General features: G+C 52.1%; 8 protein-coding genes across 8 annotated transcripts; 3 read left to right on the forward strand and 5 right to left on the reverse strand.

The window, feature by feature from the left end:
• Positions 1-459: 459 nt before the first annotated feature.
• LAESUDRAFT_726516 (uncharacterized protein) lies at positions 460-3,734 on the reverse strand. The gene is made up of 14 exons (XM_040909046.1): positions 3,678-3,734; positions 3,550-3,622; positions 3,372-3,497; positions 3,212-3,315; positions 3,093-3,155; positions 2,813-3,041; positions 2,704-2,756; positions 2,232-2,639; positions 1,998-2,165; positions 1,833-1,943; positions 1,330-1,773; positions 1,108-1,245; positions 950-1,009; positions 460-882 (listed from the first exon to the last, which is right to left on the reverse strand). Exons 1-14 carry the CDS (start codon positions 3,723-3,725, stop codon positions 601-603), a joined length of 2,307 nt encoding a protein of 768 aa, XP_040763688.1. The 5' UTR covers positions 3,726-3,734; the 3' UTR covers positions 460-600.
• A 597-nt stretch (positions 3,735-4,331) lies between these two features.
• On the forward strand, positions 4,332-6,841 carry LAESUDRAFT_759837 (glycoside hydrolase family 5 protein; the record flags this gene model as incomplete). Its single annotated transcript, XM_040912643.1, has 20 exons — positions 4,332-4,424; positions 4,483-4,500; positions 4,552-4,620; positions 4,669-4,692; positions 4,765-4,851; positions 4,924-5,111; positions 5,175-5,187; positions 5,241-5,328; positions 5,395-5,572; positions 5,643-5,708; positions 5,764-5,810; positions 5,866-5,921; positions 5,983-6,015; positions 6,071-6,137; positions 6,198-6,254; positions 6,303-6,360; positions 6,481-6,568; positions 6,629-6,644; positions 6,704-6,749; positions 6,808-6,841. 20 exons carry the CDS (start codon positions 4,332-4,334, stop codon positions 6,839-6,841), a joined length of 1,326 nt encoding a protein of 441 aa, XP_040763689.1.
• Positions 6,842-7,062: 221 nt separating this feature from the next.
• LAESUDRAFT_701420 (uncharacterized protein) lies at positions 7,063-7,492 on the reverse strand (the record flags this gene model as incomplete). Its single annotated transcript, XM_040906452.1, has 2 exons — positions 7,274-7,492; positions 7,063-7,216 (listed from the first exon to the last, which is right to left on the reverse strand). The coding sequence occupies exons 1-2, from the start codon at positions 7,483-7,485 to the stop codon at positions 7,063-7,065; spliced, it is 366 nt and encodes a 121-aa protein (XP_040763690.1). The 5' UTR covers positions 7,486-7,492.
• Positions 7,493-7,977: 485 nt separating this feature from the next.
• LAESUDRAFT_759838 (exonuclease RNase T and DNA polymerase III) lies at positions 7,978-8,651 on the reverse strand (the record flags this gene model as incomplete). Its single annotated transcript, XM_040912644.1, has 2 exons — positions 7,978-8,382; positions 8,439-8,651. 2 exons carry the CDS (start codon positions 8,649-8,651, stop codon positions 7,978-7,980), a joined length of 618 nt encoding a protein of 205 aa, XP_040763691.1.
• A 263-nt stretch (positions 8,652-8,914) lies between these two features.
• LAESUDRAFT_813183 (uncharacterized protein) lies at positions 8,915-9,867 on the reverse strand (the record flags this gene model as incomplete). Its single annotated transcript, XM_040914464.1, has 5 exons — positions 8,915-9,230; positions 9,279-9,370; positions 9,422-9,501; positions 9,560-9,672; positions 9,738-9,867. The coding sequence occupies 5 exons, from the start codon at positions 9,865-9,867 to the stop codon at positions 9,121-9,123; spliced, it is 525 nt and encodes a 174-aa protein (XP_040763692.1). The 3' UTR covers positions 8,915-9,120.
• Positions 9,868-10,161: 294 nt separating this feature from the next.
• Positions 10,162-11,142, forward strand: LAESUDRAFT_654583 (uncharacterized protein; the record flags this gene model as incomplete). Its single annotated transcript, XM_040904493.1, has 4 exons — positions 10,162-10,285; positions 10,338-10,438; positions 10,495-10,749; positions 10,813-11,142. The coding sequence occupies 4 exons, from the start codon at positions 10,162-10,164 to the stop codon at positions 11,140-11,142; spliced, it is 810 nt and encodes a 269-aa protein (XP_040763693.1).
• A 205-nt stretch (positions 11,143-11,347) lies between these two features.
• On the reverse strand, positions 11,348-13,191 carry LAESUDRAFT_207336 (uncharacterized protein). Its single transcript, XM_040901579.1, has 5 exons — positions 13,031-13,191; positions 12,958-12,966; positions 12,546-12,896; positions 12,390-12,495; positions 11,348-12,334 (listed from the first exon to the last, which is right to left on the reverse strand). Exons 3-5 carry the CDS (start codon positions 12,852-12,854, stop codon positions 11,553-11,555), a joined length of 1,197 nt encoding a protein of 398 aa, XP_040763694.1. The 5' UTR covers positions 12,855-12,896; positions 12,958-12,966; positions 13,031-13,191; the 3' UTR covers positions 11,348-11,552.
• A 133-nt stretch (positions 13,192-13,324) lies between these two features.
• Positions 13,325-14,383, forward strand: LAESUDRAFT_701435 (uncharacterized protein). Its single transcript, XM_040906453.1, has 4 exons — positions 13,325-13,759; positions 13,821-13,872; positions 13,929-14,102; positions 14,158-14,383. Exons 1-3 carry the CDS (start codon positions 13,606-13,608, stop codon positions 14,089-14,091), a joined length of 369 nt encoding a protein of 122 aa, XP_040763695.1. The 5' UTR covers positions 13,325-13,605; the 3' UTR covers positions 14,092-14,102; positions 14,158-14,383.
• The last annotated feature ends 502 nt before the right edge of the window (positions 14,384-14,885 follow it).

Raw genomic sequence — 14,885 nt, forward strand, 5'->3', positions numbered from 1 at the left:
TTGGAGAGATGTGGCATGAACAGGCTTGTCATTTTTTCAAATCATTTCGTTTGTCAGTCATCGCCCTAGAATTCGAATTGTGTGCATGCCAGTTCCCATAATGGGCAGCTAGTTCGGTCACTTTTCAGTGATAGAGGAGCTCGAATACGATGTGGAAACGGAGGTATGTAAATCGACTACATAATCCTGTGAAGATGTTCATCGTGCCACAGAATGCGACAGGCACTGTGGCGACGGTCATACAGATGCACAGGGAAAGAGATCACGAGACATGACGCGCAATGGAGCGATCACTTCAGGGCAGACGTGTTCCGCCGATCGCTAATTTTCGCGGAGAGCCTTGTGAGCTTCAAATCCACAAGACCCACTACTATCGTAGCGGGAATGTCATAGTGTGGACTGGAACGTGCGTGAGTGATTCAGAGAATTGCAAACAAGAATAGAAATCGTAGATCGATTGCTGCCTTCATCCTAGAACGTGCGTGAGTAAAACCAATGACAACAATACACGTATTATTCAATCCTAGCATCATAAAGATGGTTGCAAGATGCCTGGTGGAACAACAATGTTTCATACAACATCTTTACTGCGCCAATGCCTCATGTCCGTCGCTTAACTGACTTCCAGTACGCCTCAACTTCCGTGCTTCGTACGGCTTCCCGCACAGCCGCCTCGAGGTCGTCGCCGTCACCGTCACCGTCGCCATGCCCAACCCCTTGCCCACCAGGCCCTGTGCCTGTGAGCGTAGCAGCCACATCAAGCGCAAGCATGCGCAACGGTGACGCGGTCGGCAGCTTAGCGAAAGGTCCGGACAGCCTACCCCGCGTCTCGTGCGTGACGACAAAATACGGCACCAGACGCATGCGGAGAGACGAGACGACCTGCACGCGAACAACCGTGAGCGACGCGCGGCGAGACCGGTGCTGAGACCGAGCGGATCACACGCACCTCGTCTCGAAGTAGCGGTGAGTTGCGTTCGCACAGCCTTAGGAGGAAGCGTAGAATCGTCTGCGCGGGAATGAGCACAACCATGGAAATGAATGCAACTTATTAGTATGCCCACAGCCGTTACAAGGACGCGAAACCCCGTTTGTTCGGTCACTCACCTCCGTCGTGGGCAGCGAGCCCGCGCCGAGTTCCCAGAGCGTACGCGGAAGCTGCTGGATCCACTCCTCCAACCTCCGGTCCTGATCCGCGTGAAGGCCGGCTTTGAAAGCTCCCCGATATTCAGGCTCGCGTTCGAGCTGCATGTGGGAGAAACACGGCGGCAAAGGGAGAGAACAGAATTAGCCTTCGCGGAGAGAAAGCCCGGAGTGTGAGACACGCACCAACACGAGCCGTGCGAGGAAGTCGACTGTATGCCGTTTGACGGCGGACGTGGACGACGCCCTGAGTGCGTGCTCAACCATCACCCCCAAAACTGCCAATGCATCGGGATCGTTATCGTTAGCCGACTTGCGCGGGCTGTTTAATAGAGACCAAATCGTTGGCAGGAGCGCACTGTAGGCTGCGGGCGTGATCGGGCGGGCGAGCGACCCCGGGGCGGGGGCGGCCTCACCCCGAAGAAGCTGGACGACGTAAGTTCGCACATGAGATGTCTGCACGGCAGGCAGGGCGGACGACGCGGGTGCGGAGATGAAGTGCTTAGAAGGCTTGCTTCGGCGGGGATTAGGTTGCTTGGCGGGCAGGTTAGAAGACTCGGGGGAGGCGAGCACAAGGAAAGAGGTGAGTTCGCAATAGATGAGATTGAGGTCCTGATACACCTGCTCGATCTAGAAGTCCATGTAGTTGGTTAACAGTAAGATTGAGCGAAAGTGTTCATGGATATTACCTTGATGTCGCGCCTTGCCGTCGTGGATCCACTCACTATGAACGGGAAATATGGTGCGAAGTACCCGAGTATGAGCTTCAGGTCCTCGACCGCGTTCTGCCCTTTCGCACTCTGCAACCACTAGGAATCAGAGTGGAAATCGAAACAGTGCAGATTTTTATGCACCTCCGCAGGCTCGCGCAAGACCGCGCCATACAGGCTTAGGCAGATCTCCGCGATGACGAGTACCATCTGGAGCTCCGTCTCGGGCGGGCCGACGCTCGGAGAGAACACGGCGGGCGCGCAGTCCAGGAAGGTCGCTGTGAGCGTCGGATAAAGCGTGCGCGCAAGGTGCTGCGAGAGTTGGTCATATTAGTGTCATATTGAGAATGAACAGTAACGAAAGAAGGGGGTACGTACAGCTGCAAAAGACACCTTGACGCTAGAGCCCTCTAGCGAGCGAGTGGAATCTTGGACGTCGAGATTCATGAGGTCTTGGAGGGCGAATGAGTCCCCAACCGAGGCCTTTGCCAGTTCATAGGTTCCCTGGAATTTCTCAAAGTTGCTTTCCATATCAGTTTCTGGGGACCATGTCTCGGAGACTTGTTGATGCGGACCCGACACTGAGAATGAGGCATAAAATGATGGCCGGAGGAGAGCATCGAAGGCGTCAAAGGCTTCGAAAGAGGCGAAGTACGGGGCCAGGAACCAGGTAGGAGTAGCTGCTGTGTGTGAGTGGGTGTCGGAGGAGAACGAGGTGACATTGGAGGAAGTAGCGAGCGCATGTTGTAGGAAAGAGGACAAGGATTTTAGCGCGATGAGTTTAGACTGTCGAGGAGTGCGCAAGGTGAGCGAGTTACAGCAAAGAAAAGCATTAATGCACTGAACGCACCCCCATGGACAAAACTACGCTTGCTGTGGAGGTCGCCTGCATATGCCCAGTGTCTGAAACGCTGGACTCAGCATCGCCTTCGCTATGAAAGGCAGATACTAACTCTCACCTCCGCCCTCACCGAACGTCGTTCCAGCATTCAGTATCCCAAGGTACCCCTCCAAGACCCTCCTTCCATGACTACTCGGCTGGAGCCATCCCTCTGTGACAAGCTCAGGTAGGACTTCAAGGAAGAGGTCGAGGAAACGGATGGCGTCAATGCGAATTTCGGGGAAAATATGAGTCTGGGCGGAAGTGGTAAAGAGAAGAAGGATGGGTGTGTGTGGTACGAGGTCTTCCTAATGGCCAATAATCAGGGAGTGTGAGGCGGCTTAGAAGATGGTAAGTACATGGGGAATTTGGGGGAGGAGCCAACCGAAGAACGAGAGCAGGGTCTTGCGTATGTTTGCATCCTGAATGGAAGTTCAGCGACAAACTAGCAACTTATCTGTGTGTGCAGAGGGCGAACCTCATCGCCTATGACTCTCACGCAACTGTTAATGAGGACTGTTAGGTTCGGTAAGATCAGTTCTGGATGCGAATCCAGAAGTTCCCGCAGGCCGAGAATTGCATCTACGGACCATTTCATCAGCACTATGCATGTCGAATGTTCAGAGCAGTGTTTATACCTCTTCGAGTGCTAGCATTGTAATGCTTCAAATACGCAATCAGATCATCAAATGTGAGCTTCCGCTTGGTGGTAGGCACATCCGAGGCCCTGTCATGCGCGATGCTCTGAGAGGGAAGCGCAATAGCTGTCTTGATCGTACTTCAGTCAAATGCAGCATCGCATTGCGTGTCACGTACAGCGAGCTTTGAAGGAAGTGTCTACGGCATTGGAGGGTGCCCGCTTGCCCTTGCCGAGCTTGAGCTTCGCTTTCTGATAGGGCAGCGTGAATACAAAGTCTGCATCAAATGTTTTCTGCTGAACATACTGTGAAGTCAGCGGCCTTGTCCTTTTTCTTCCTTGTACTCTTAGGCATTGTGTGGCCTCCTTGTAAAAATACAGATGAAGGAAGCGCCGTCGCCCTCGCGGGAGTGCGATCGAGGCCACGTGGTCGTACCTCCGAGAAATCGCCGCTGCTATCTCGTCCTGAGGCTTGTTCGGCGCTCGTCGATCAACTATTCATTCATGTCCACCATAACTCTCTATGCAGCTTGTATAACCCAGTGATCTGGCATCCTCATTCGTAGCTCATGAGGATAAGCGACTTCAATGGAAAGTATGGCCGGAAGCTGCTGGAACGCGGTGCCTACAGTCAAGTCATTCTTCTCCATGATGTTGGGCCTTTCTCGGATGCCCTTTTCACCGCTATTTCTCGCGTACGGCTTCTGTCCATATTCATAGCAAACTCGCCTCACGGCACGGCCATCCTCTCGACGCGTACGCCTTATTATTTAGAACAAGAATCGATGCGACTTTCCCGAATGACCGTCCACCTGACTGACTCTAAGACCGACTTTCCACCGGCTGGGATGCGTCTCTTCGCGTAGTCGCAACATGGCCACAGGCTCTATTATTGACCGTGATTGCAGTATAAATTGCGTCAGCATCGGGCTCCCAGTGGCCATCGCCGATGCTTGCAGCCATGCATCTGCTTGCTCAGAGTTGTCTTGTTGCATTCCTCCTTTGTGCCCTATCTGAGGTACAGGCAAGGCATTTTGCACGCAAGGATAACGATGTGAGTTCTCATTTCGACAGCGTCTGGACTGATTGATTGAGGGTTGTGTGCATATTAGGAAGCACGGCAGCCGACTGTGAGGTTCACGCTTTATTTGAAAGTTGACACTCTGATAAGTTCTACATAGAGGCGGGCTGTTTCATCTGGGTTCGTAACAACAAATGGCGCTCAATTCGAGCTGGATGGACAGCCGTTCGTGAGTCTAGTTTGTCTTGGAGAAGAGCTTGAACTTCATGTTCCGCAGTACTTCGTTGGAGCGAACGCATACGTACGTTCATGCAAAACGCATTCTTGATGCATCGAAGAATAGAAGAGCTAACTTCACTGCCTCTCAACTCAGTGGCTGCCTCTGCTGATCACTCAAGAGGATGTAGACGCAACCTTCGCAACCATGGCGGGCGCAGGCGTCAAGGTCGTCCGTACCTGGGTATGTCTTTCACCACATTCCCGCTCTGCTCTACGTCATCTATCATCGCTTACGCGCGCTCACTTCCCTCAGGGCTTCAACGCGATCAACGCGACTGAACTTGACTACGCACTCTCATCTGGGCTGACGTATTACCAAGTGTGGAACAACAGCGAGTGGACGTTGAACGAGGGACCTCAGGGACTGCAACGACTGGACTATGTCGTGCAGACTGCGGAACAGTATGGAATCAAGATGATCATGACGTTCACGAATAACTGGTATGCGTGCTTTAGGCTCGCGATTCGATAATTTGAGGTGTCTGAGTTCTATTATGATTGTAGGGTTGGATATGGAGTACGTTGACCATGCATCCATCGAGGGCACATCTTCTCATCCTGAAGCACCAGGGCATGGAGCTGTACATCTACCACATTCTCGGCAACACGGCGACGCACGACCAGTTTTACACGAACCCTGTTATCATCGCATCTTACCGTCAGCGTTCTCCTCACTCATCTCCCCGTTACCTCTACGCATATCTGATCTCTTGATATCTCACAGAGTCCTACGTAGAAGAGATCGTCAGCCGCTACAAGGACTCCCCGGCCATCTTCGCATGGGAGCTCATGAACGAGGCGCGCTGTGCGGGCGACAGCCTTCCTTCGGGCCCGAACTGCGTTCCTGGGTCGGAGACGCTCACGAAGTGGTATCAGCAGCAGTCGGACTATGTGCGGAGCTTGTACGTGCACTGAGCTGTTGTGCATTGTGGGTGGCAAATCTGTTGATGATGTGCGACTCGATCGGTGCAGGGACCCGTACCATATGATTACAACGGGAGGGGAGGGGCAGTTCTACTGGGCGGACCCGCCGACATAGTGAGTGATTCTGTCTCACGGTTGTAGCGAAAACGGACTGACAGCTCCTGTGTAGCTGGTACGACGGGCAGCTCGTCAGTGACTTCAACTTCAATGGAGAAGGTACGCGCGCTCGGCGCAATCTGTATTTGAAGATCACTGAGTGGCATGTTTATAGCTGGCGAAGATTTCGAAGCCAGCCTCTCCTTACCCAACATCGACTTCGGTACATATGTGAGTTACGTGCGTTACATCGCACTCCCTTTATTGACTGTGTGCTTTGCATGCCATACAGCACATGTATCCGCAAACCTGGTATCCTGAGCTCGTACGCGTCCACTCATCCAATCGGTGATAGATAACAGCTCAATATCACTCCCAAGGACTACCCTGGATCCAACTTTTCCGTCGAGGACTGGGGTCTGGGTTGGATCGGCGCCCATGCCAACAGTACGTGTCTCGTCTTCTCATCATTTTTACTCGCCTCTGCTCATTGGAGACCTCGTACAGCGGCCTCTTACGTAGGGAAACCGTTGCTTATTGAGGAGTTCGGTGTCACGGGGCTTGGTACGTGTCGCATGTTCTGTTCGGAACAATGTGCTGATTGCAACTTAGACAACAAGACCGCTATCTATCCTGTATGGGTCGATTATGCTCTTGCTACTGGTCATGCGTAAGTTGTGCATGAGTGCGGGGCATGTGTGGAGCCTGCTAACTCTCTTCCATTCATTACAGTGGGTACGGACCTTCTCCTGGCTGAGGCCTCATACGAATTTCGCTGACTCTTACGCAGAATCCAGCCTTGGCAATTCGGCGAACTGGGCCTGACGGAGGACGGAGGCAACCGTCTCATCAAGTACAGTGACCAGATTTACATGGGCGTAAGTTCATGATTGCGCAAACTTCCACGTTGCATCATACTTTAACGTGTTCTCTCTCAGGCGTCGCCGAACGATGGTAAATTGTTCCGTTCATTAAGAGCAATCCTTAATCTCAGCACTTCCTGCTTCTTTCAGGCTTCACCTTTTATATCAACCAGACGTCGGTCTGGGACGTCTTCACGTAAGTTTATCTTCTAGTCAGGGCTCATGATCCGTCATAATTAATCTTCTATCGGTAGTGCTGCCGCGGTGGTGCAAGATTATCGTTTCTGACCAATATTTAAGCAGGGCTAGTGCCACGGAGATCAAATCTGGTACCGATACATGTGCGAAGAAGCTATCTCGGGTATATGGCATCGCAGAGACAATAGCTATGTATAATGTGTTTTATTGCGTCATCCATGCGGTTTTGGGATGACTGTTACATTGTATCCCATTCCTATGATACCATTCAGTATGGACCCTAAACGCTTGCTTCAGACACTACTCACAGACTAGCGGCGGATGGTGGCGCGCGTTTCGACAAGCGACGCTACAGAGATCCCCTCCATCACCACTCTAGACACACCGTCGCATTTTCGCGCCAGCAGATCTGACTCAGATGCTACGTCCGACAAGTTGCAGCGGCTGTCTTGCCAGACTTTGACACTATGAGAAAAGCTCGGTCGTCCCAAAGCTCAAGTTACCCCGACATAAGATGCTCACGACAGCATAGCCTCCCTTCCTCCTAGCTTCGCTGCGTATTTATACGGCAAGCCAGCCGTTAATACGAGCGATATGCTTTCTCCGCTGTGTAAGAATATTGTGGCTCCCGTGCGAGAGCCGCTGTCGTGTCGCAGCACTTGTAGAGTGACCGGCTCGATAGTGTCATTTGAGAACTCGAGGAGGACTTCGTAAGGCACCGTGGACGTTGGCATTCCCGGCAAGGCTAAGTGGGTGGTGGGACAGGCATGCCTGCCCCCGAAGGCGCTTCACCAGACTCAAATACTTATGGGCGCAGAGTCGATGCACCCCATTGTCTGCACCCTGGTTCTCTCTCTATGCGGAAGTACGAACGAGACAATCTGCACGTTGCGCCTTCATTACACGTCCTTCGCACTACAACGCTCATTATTGTTTTCCCGAAGAGGAAGATTGAAGCAGGACTCCCCGATCATGCATCGAGCTCGGCTCGGCGAGACGCGTTAGAGATTGCCAAACATGGATCAGGAGGTCGATGAGCATCTGCAGTATATCTAAGACCCGCCGGAAGCATGAGAAACCGGAGAGCGGAATAGTTACGATGTGCGAGAGTGGAGCGTCTGTTATTGTCTTTGCAGTGGTCACGTTCTATGGATGTACGTACGGAGGGGAGATAAGAACCATTCTGCGCGCGCCATACATCGTGTTCCGTCCGAGAATCAGTCCGTCTACACGTCCTGCGAAGGATCCCAACCGTCGGAACGCATCCGACGGATTATGCGAAGGATGTTCTTGCAGTCGTCTATCCCCGAATGCTGTCTGCCTTCGAGAGATAGCTTCAAGGTCTGCAACATCCCCATCATGCCCTGCTGGTAGCGGAGCCGATAATGTCTCCGGAAGGAGTTCTTGACGTTAACGAAGCGATTGTATGGAGCGATGAGGTTCCCGGATGTATCGAGACTATGCTCGCTGTCACTTAGCTTGAGCTGACGAGGAAGCATGCTCCCGAGATCCCAGTTGCCGCACGTTAGGAAAACATAATCAGCGGGATCCTTCAGGAAGTCGCTGCCTTCAATGAACTGTCGAAAGCGCTCCCAAACGACAGGGAAGGGATCGGCAGCATCGACAACGTGCTACGGGGCAAAAAGGCTCGAGCCATGGTCAACTCATTGATGTCTCTCGAACATACCTGCGCGATGCCCGTAAGGTCGATGCAGAATGGAGTCAACGTTGGATGAATCAGAGGCCTGACATACTCGTGGAAAGTCGCTTCAACCTCGTCTCGTTCCAAGTTATACGCAAGAGTCGGGAACTCTATGATTTCATTCTCTCCTTCGACACGATCACCACATGTGGCCTCAAAGTCGAGGATAAGAAGATATCGCAGACGATGTTTCGACATGAACGTGCTGGGAAGATTATGGTGAGGGAACAAGCTGGATGTGTTGGCGCGAACCAAGGAGCAGGACAAAGCGCCGGCATTCATGTTGATCGAACGGGAACCTGACTGGGAACATTTCGTACGGCATGCAGAACTTCGTCAAGGCACAGGCGCTCGATGATCCACAGCACAGTGACTGCAGACTGTACCCAGCGCCGGATTCCACGAGACAGCACGGGAGCACACAACATCTGTAATGCTCGCAAAGAGACACACCGGTGATTCGGAACCAAGAGCAAGTACATAAAATCCAAACACTACGCATCGGCCATCGTCTACCACCATCCTGAACAACATGCATAGCGGATAACTTGAAAAAAGATGCTTAGCGTATACAGAACAAAGCGGATGAAGTACGAGACGTTACAAACGACATCAGATTCGTGAAATAAGAGCGTGCCCCGTGAGTCATAACATCCTGCAAGAACGATTACCAGCCCAACAGACGGGGTCTCTGAGGCCTAAAGTCAATCTTCATTTCGACACATGCCATATCCTCGTCATCCACTGTGTAACCGCGTATGCTGACAGCAAATGGAGCTGGACAGATGTCAGCTCCACATCGAGAGCGATCATAGTTCCACTTACCAGGAGGAATCTCTTTCGGCAGTGTCACGGTGTGTATGACCTGGTGCTTGCCTTCAGCAACAGGGCACTGGATACTAGCATTTGCACCTCGCCTGCGAGGTTGTGAGTGAGGTTCTCTTATCGACAACAGGCTGATGACGTACGCTTCCTCGCAAACATCGAACTCCTTTTGAAGAAGCTTGATAGCACCAACTTTAACAACGACGTCTGCATATGCGCCCTCCTTGAAGATTAAAACGCTTCAGGCCAGCAGGCCACGAAAAACGGATGTAAAGACGTACCTCAATCTGCTTATCCGCGGTGCCAACAACTGTGACAGTCATGTCCTTTCCTTTCTCAGGCGGGTCGGGATAGATTTCAATGCTCTCAATGTGCACTGGGAATGAGCCATCGCCTACGTGCATAGCGGTCGTCAGTGAGCTGCACACAATCACATCGTCATCAGGTCTCAATACGCACTACAATCTGTCCAAGACCAGCGATCGCTGGTGGTAGTCACGTCAAATGCTTCCTGCCTTTCACTGGGAGCAGCATTGCAGATAACGTTGAGCGTGGTCACTAAGAGGACTAAGATAGCAAATCGAGCCATGGAGAGAACGAGAGTGGAGGAGGAGAAAGAGGAGTGGTGGAGCGGAGAACAAACACTTGGACTGCCGACTTTGGGTTACGTCAATCGTGGGAACTAGATACTTATTCTGAAACCGAGCGGTTGCGCATGGGGCTGCGCTGCACAACGGCCTCTCCTCTTCCCACCACCATCCGCTGGTCTTCTGTCCACCGCGCGCTGTCTAGCACTCTCTCCCCAGGCTTCTGACGCATTTGCCTCTATCTTTGTTTTTCCAGACCTTCCGCTCGTAGCCCCATAACACAAGGAATCCGCATCATGAAGCCTAGAGAGTACTGCTGCTGCGCAATCCCCGTAGTTTACACGGGCATTTATTTTGCGATACTGGAACAATTTGCAGCTGGAATTATAACTGCGACTCTGGCAGTTGCCACACCACAAAGTGAGACACTCGCCGCTCTTTTGTTGCATTCCTAATCCAGGCGCTCTGTCAGTTGTGGGAGCGGCAGTGCCCTCCTTCGCAAAATGGATTTTCGCCATCATTTGCTACGTAGGTGCAGCGCTTCAGTTCGTAGGTCTCTTTGCAGTTCGTGGGGTGAGTATATCGCCTATTTGAGAATGCGTTGGAAGGGGTTGACGTCGGTTGTGTAGGAGAGGCCGTCTTTATTCAGAATATATGTAACGTTGCATACGTTGATCACGCTAGCCGCGTTTGCGGTAGCAGCCGTCTGGATCATCATATCGGCCACTCGACACACCACGGCGGAGACCAACTGCAGGACTACGTATTACTCCGGTACCAACACCACAATTCTGACTGATGAGGCGAACACACTCTGTGATATCTTCCCTTGGGTTGACATCGGACTCATGGCTGGTCTGTGGGCTCTGATGGCGATCATGCAGGTGATAACATGCCGTCCCCTGTTTTGCCAAGCATTGGCTGATTCGTTGCCCTCGCACGTGCAGCTGTACCTTTTCTTCGTCCTCTCGTCATATGCGACTGGTATCCGGCGCGATCATGCCAAGTACGATTCGCTGTACGATCCGACAGCACCTCTTGCGAGCGACATCCCTCTCCGCACGCGCGGCGACCCCTGGGACGCGCATGGCTCCCCAGACTCATTCGCGAACCCACGCGGATACCATGACAGGTCAGAAAGTGTTGCCAGTGTTTCAACTGTAATAGGTGATCGAATGCAGCAAAATCGGGACTACAATGATTATGATCAAACGCCGTATGATCCTATCCAGCCAGAGAATGACCACGCAGAAATGAGGCAGCCATATCACGATTAAGGGTACGACGAAGAGTAGTTGAATGGGAGTTGGGCCTTGAGTGGTATGTTACTCTGAAAATGGAGAGGTGATCCATCGGCAGGGTCAGTCTTCACTACCACCAGTCAGCCGTTGTATACTGATGATTATTCGCATACAACACCCGCATTGCAGCGTGCGCAAGGCTTGTTGCCTGGCCAGTGATCCGCGACTGCATCTTTGTTACTGCGACTCATTCCTGCGAGGACTTTGGACTTTGCGTTAGCATACGTTACCCGCATCATATCCTTGTACTGTCCGGACCTTCGTCATATACTATGTTACACAGTTGCTACCATTTACCATGTAACGTTTACGGACCATCTGCGATAAATTGTAATCCAGATCGTAGCGCCTATATCCCAGGTATCGCTCTGAAGTCTGATTCGGGGTTACAATTCCTTCATGTTAACATCCTCCCAAGGTCCAATGTTTAGTTTAAACCGATGAATCTCAGCAATGGCCTTCCATCTTTTCTCGCGACCGTTCTCGGACATCACTTTGTTCCTGAAGCTAACCCAAATTTCTCGGGGCGGCGGCTTTCGTTTCATCACAGTAGATTCAAGGGCGTCACACAGTGCCTGCTCCTCTGCCTCCATGGGTATGGCATACCAGGCATTTACGACCTGAAGCTTGACTATGGCGACCGTGGGGTGCAGCGACAAAACGAAGTTTGTCCGAAGCTCGTCCACCGTGACGAGGCTCAGGGCAAAGTGCTCCAAAAGGGGCAAGCCTTCCAGGCATGTGGCGATGGCAGTGCTTGTGAGGCGACTGCAGCTGAGTAAGACTAGCTTGCGCAGCCGGCCACCGGAGAGGCCAACCAGCGATTCGACATGACGATTCCGGATCTCGAAGCCAAGCCGGTGCGCGAGTCCGTAGGAAAATGATTCGAGGGCAGCTCCTGTGAAACAGTCTGTGAGGTTGTGCTGGTCGAAATAGTTTCCGGTGACCCCATGTAGCGTGATGTGGCGGAGAGCTGGTGTGGATAGTGAGGCTGGAAGATGACATTCGCCTGACAACCGTAGCCTGTTGATACGATCTGCGGTAACAGTCTCGAACGGATAGATCCTTGTCTCCTGGTCCAAAAAGAGCTCGTACGCGGATAATTGTTTGAGACTTTCTGACAGGACCATTGCGTACTCAAATCTTATAGCAAGACGGGTTTTAGCCACTTCTGCATAACAGTATCGTCGATACGATTATAGCTCCCCAAATAAAACCGTGCTTACTGTCCAGGTCCACAGGTAGCCCCTGGCGGCACTGGAATACCCGAAGGCGTCTGAGGGATGTCATGCGACGGAGTGCGAGGTAGAGCACAGATAACGGCAATGCGGCCTTCTGCTCAATCAGCACACCTCTCTTTGAAAGATGGAAAAATACATTACTTGCGCGCTTCCACCGGTAGAGAGAACACGGCCGTCATTGGCCACGTCAGCCCAGTATACTTGGGCTTTAAGGAGGCTGTCCGCATGCTGGAGAAATGCTTTGATCTGCCACTCATTTCTCAGCGAAACATATCCCTGAAATAGCGGCCCAGCTTCGTGATATATTTGTCTGCACGTGTGGAGCAATCCCAGATGCTGGTTTGACGGTTGACGGGTCTGTGAGACTCGCTGATGCTCTGTCAAGTAGTGATCATAGATTGCGAGACGGATCTCGACGGGTATTGCAAGGAAATGCAAATCGGCGGCCATGCTCCCAAGTTATGGCTTCAGGAGTCAATTAGATGCGGGCAGCTGGCATATCACAACGTTCTATATGAGGATCCTCAGGACCGAGACAAGCAGCGGAACGCACTGAGTCTGACTGAGCGAGATGTTTAGAGAAGGAGGTCATGTGAGTCTTGTAGAAACCATATACGGACACTCACCACATAGGCGCCCGCTGGCTGCCGGCGGAAGGTGAGGATGCAATTCATGTAACTCGGTTGATCTGCTGCGTTCGCCTGCCTCACTGCTCATGCATGCCCTGGCGTCACTCGGCTCCCCCCCTATAGGTAGTTGTTGATATCTGCATCGCCCGTCTGCCTCGCCGAGACCGAACTGAGCAGCCACCCGGCCGGTGCGCAGACAATAAGGCCACGGAGGCATAACGTGGCAACAGGTCCGGTTTTGTCCCATCCTTGCCATGTATCCAGGCTGTACACGCAATTTCAATTCCATCTGCCACAGCCAGGCATTTTTGAGCACAGGCCGTACAGGCTCGCAGGCGAACGATACATCAGGAATCGTTTTAAGACCACGTTCAGTACCGTGAGTGTCGAAGTGCGACGGCCCGCAGAAGCTTCAAGCAACTGTAATTGCCAAGCAGAGCATATACATCCCTGTGCCTCTCTGGCGTTACGCTCTCTTCTTTTCGCGCCCTCAGAATCCCCGTATCACGTTCCTTCCCTACCACACGATCGTTCCCGAACCCCTCCTCGACGCCCTCCGACCGCTTTTGAGCATGCCCGCGAGCACTCAATATGAAGTCCTCCTCGACTTTACAAACGATACACATGATTGCGCAACCGTGCAGCTGCTGCGGACCTATGGTCGGAACACGGGCGCGATCGTTCTATTACATCCGGGCGAAAGCGTCACACTTGTGTTGGATGCAGGTTAGCTCAGCAGCCAGGTACGCATTACTATGAGATTGCTAATTCTGCTATGCATGCATAGGCTCAGTCTACCAGTATGCCTTGAAAACGCGTTCAAAAGTCGCGAATGTGACGTGAGTAGCGAATTCACAATGAGGACCTCCCGATACTAATCGCAACTATTCACCAGCGCGCGGACGTGGAGGGACGTCAATTGCACTGTGTCTCAATTGTTTCCAGGCGGCTCGCATAGCATGTCGCAAGCGTCTTCAGAGCCCTGGCGGCCAGTACATGGCATAACGGTCGACCGCCTATGGCGGGATATGCGTTTCTGCATGTGGAACGACTCATAGCATTGGTTACCGTGCGTGTTTCCCTCCTACACCGCGTTCGAACTAATGCAGGAATTCGAATGCTAGGAAGTAGCACTATTACGAGATACCTATTCGCTCTTCGTCATTCACCAGGTTGCCACTGATTACCCGAGTCGTCAGGACGCCTCAAACTCGTGGCTCAGCATCGCGAACTTACGAGGACGGACTTTAGTGTTCCAGATCTAGTCTATACCCACGTATTATGATATCCTCACCGCTGTTCCTAGCAATATTATATTATCTGCAGTAACAAAGTTTGCTTTGCTCGGCTTTTGAAAGGCGTGATTCGCAGATGCATTCAGGCAATGAGGTGGCCGCATGTATCAAGATTCGTTCGACTCAAGCGCGGAGTTCATCAATGCATCGAGAATCAAGTGCACATGACAAACTGTGAGTGCTCGACCTCGTGGCCCCCGCAATGCATGGTAGCCTCATGTTGAATTGTGACCAGTGCCAACACCTTCGATGGTCCATTCTCGCTGGATTCGTCCGATAATTAACTACGCTACATAGAAGACCTTGATAACACAATATGTGTATGTTTCAAAGCCGGTGAGGTGACCAGCAAAGCGTGGACACAGAGTTGTGACCATTAGCATAAGTGACGTATCATACTCATTGATATCGCAAGTCCGGCATGTCGCGGCCGCGTTCGAGACTATGTGATACGGCACAAGCCACTGTCCTATCCACGACCAAACTCCGAATCTCACCAGATAGGAGTTGAAGGGGATCATTCCCATAGCAATCTTGCTCTAGCCAGAATCGACACT

This window comes from Laetiporus sulphureus (assembly GCF_001632365.1).
Source record: "Laetiporus sulphureus 93-53 unplaced genomic scaffold LAESUscaffold_23, whole genome shotgun sequence".
Taxonomy (NCBI): Eukaryota; Fungi; Basidiomycota; class Agaricomycetes; order Polyporales; family Laetiporaceae; genus Laetiporus; species Laetiporus sulphureus.

Bases quoted from the DNA above. Each gene is read 5' to 3' on its own strand.
- LAESUDRAFT_726516 (XM_040909046.1), bottom strand. From the start codon at position 3,725: ATGCCTAAGAGTACAAGGAAGAAAAAGGACAAGGCCGCTGACTTCACA. The intron at 1,246-1,329 runs GTGCGTGTCTCA...TCCCACATGCAG, and splicing joins TCCTCGCACGGCTCGTGTTG to CTCGAACGCGAGCCTGAATA. The intron at 883-949 runs GTGCGTGTGATC...GTTCGCGTGCAG, and splicing joins CACCGCTACTTCGAGACGAG to GTCGTCTCGTCTCTCCGCAT.
- LAESUDRAFT_701435 (XM_040906453.1), top strand. From the start codon at position 13,606: ATGCCCGCGAGCACTCAATATGAAGTCCTCCTCGACTTTACAAACGAT. The intron at 13,760-13,820 runs GTTAGCTCAGCA...ATGCATGCATAG, and splicing joins CACACTTGTGTTGGATGCAG to GCTCAGTCTACCAGTATGCC. The intron at 13,873-13,928 runs GTGAGTAGCGAA...ACTATTCACCAG, and splicing joins TCAAAAGTCGCGAATGTGAC to CGCGCGGACGTGGAGGGACG.
- LAESUDRAFT_207336 (XM_040901579.1), bottom strand. From the start codon at position 12,854: ATGGCCGCCGATTTGCATTTCCTTGCAATACCCGTCGAGATCCGTCTC. The intron at 12,496-12,545 runs GTAATGTATTTT...ATTGAGCAGAAG, and splicing joins CTACCGGTGGAAGCGCGCAA to GCCGCATTGCCGTTATCTGT. The intron at 12,335-12,389 runs GTAAGCACGGTT...ACTGTTATGCAG, and splicing joins GCTACCTGTGGACCTGGACA to AAGTGGCTAAAACCCGTCTT.